Here is a 1,361-nt window from a genome sequence, read left to right as displayed (position 1 = left end):
ATTAGACTGCCTTAAAACTGCTTTAATAGTGTTCAGACCAGAGCTTTCACTTGCCTTGAAAAATATACATACATTCGAGTTACCTGAATTGGTTAAGAAATGATCGAAGGTTGCGGGGCTTTGGCAAACTCTACTTGGGTTCTTGAGAAGCGGACTGCAAATTGTTGGATAACAAAATATTATTTTAATCAATCATTCAATCAATCAAACCTTTTTTAAAAGGTTTTAATTTTATTCGTGTTTATTTTTATGTTTTTCGACAGTATGATTTTTAAAGCCAACATATGAGTTTTATTTATTATGTCTTTTTTCTTATGATTTTTTTATCCAACACCAGCCCTTAATTTTTCATCGAGCTCACGTCCTCGTGTCGTTCCACATTCCAAGTAAACACAAGCCATTAAATCAATCGTAGTAAGCATAAGTAAAATTCAGTGTCCGCCTGTCCAGAGATCACTTCCGTTGGGCGAACTTCACATCGTTGAGCTCCTTCTCACAGCCCCTATAAGCCATGCCCATGCCAAATCCGGTGCCCAGCCAGACGGGAAAGATGCGCCGCCGGAAGAAGAGCACGGTGACCACGCCCCCGATCACCAGACCTCCGAATCCCTTCACCAGCGAGTCGGACAGACAGCGGTTGAGGCTCTCACGCAACCGATCTTCGGGAGACGTCGACATATCCACACTTAAATCGGTAATTTGTAAATTTATTTGTGCTGCCAGATATTACGATACTAACCAAATCGAAACGGCTAACGCAAAGCGAACAGTCAACTTGACAATTACTGATATGTCAGGGAACACTACGATTGCATTTTGCTATTTCGTTTAATTCTATACAAATTCAATAAAAAACTCTATTCAGAATAGAGTTTTGTATCAAATCGATACGATATTTTTGATAGGACAAATACATTCAGTGGAGGTGGGGAAATTTTTCCCCATGTCTACTTAAATTCCTATTGCCACATTAACAGCTCGGATGGCAAAAAGGGGCATTATAAATACTATTTCGAGACTCGGCAGCCACTTAACCTTGTTGAAGAGCCTTATCCCCGCTCAGCATAAATCGATCACGATCCATTTCTGCCAAAATAGATAATAATCGATCTTCGACCATCTTATCCATCTATATGGGCATGCAACATGCGAGTCCCAATTCCATTCTCAATCCCAGTGAGTTCACACACGGCGAAAAATTATCATAGACTCGCGATCTGATTTTAATATCTACATAAACATTAAGAGAGCTTTTAGGTTCCAAAATACATTAAAATATTTTCTTAGGTTAATTTTTATTTTCCTTTTTTTGCACAAATACAACATATGTTTAAATGAAAAATAAATAACTTGTGCAGAAT

General features: G+C 38.4%; 1 protein-coding gene across 1 annotated transcript; it reads right to left on the bottom strand.

Annotated features, from left to right (window-relative positions):
• Nucleotides 1–247: 247 nt before the first annotated feature.
• LOC108137107 (MICOS complex subunit Mic10) lies at nucleotides 248–868 on the bottom strand. Its single transcript, XM_017258631.2, has 2 exons — nucleotides 740–868; nucleotides 248–685 (listed from the first exon to the last, which is right to left on the bottom strand). Exon 2 carries the CDS (start codon nucleotides 676–678, stop codon nucleotides 454–456), a length of 225 nt encoding a protein of 74 aa, XP_017114120.1. The 5' UTR covers nucleotides 679–685; nucleotides 740–868; the 3' UTR covers nucleotides 248–453.
• Between the last annotated feature and the right edge of the window lie 493 nt (nucleotides 869–1,361).

This window comes from Drosophila elegans, unplaced genomic scaffold (genome assembly GCF_018152505.1).
Source record: "Drosophila elegans isolate 14027-0461.03 unplaced genomic scaffold, ASM1815250v1 contig_149, whole genome shotgun sequence".
Lineage (NCBI taxonomy): Eukaryota > Metazoa > Arthropoda > Insecta > Diptera > Drosophilidae > Drosophila > Drosophila elegans.
The sequence above is the reverse complement of the archived record's forward strand: the minus strand, read 5'-3'. Positions and strand labels throughout refer to the sequence as shown.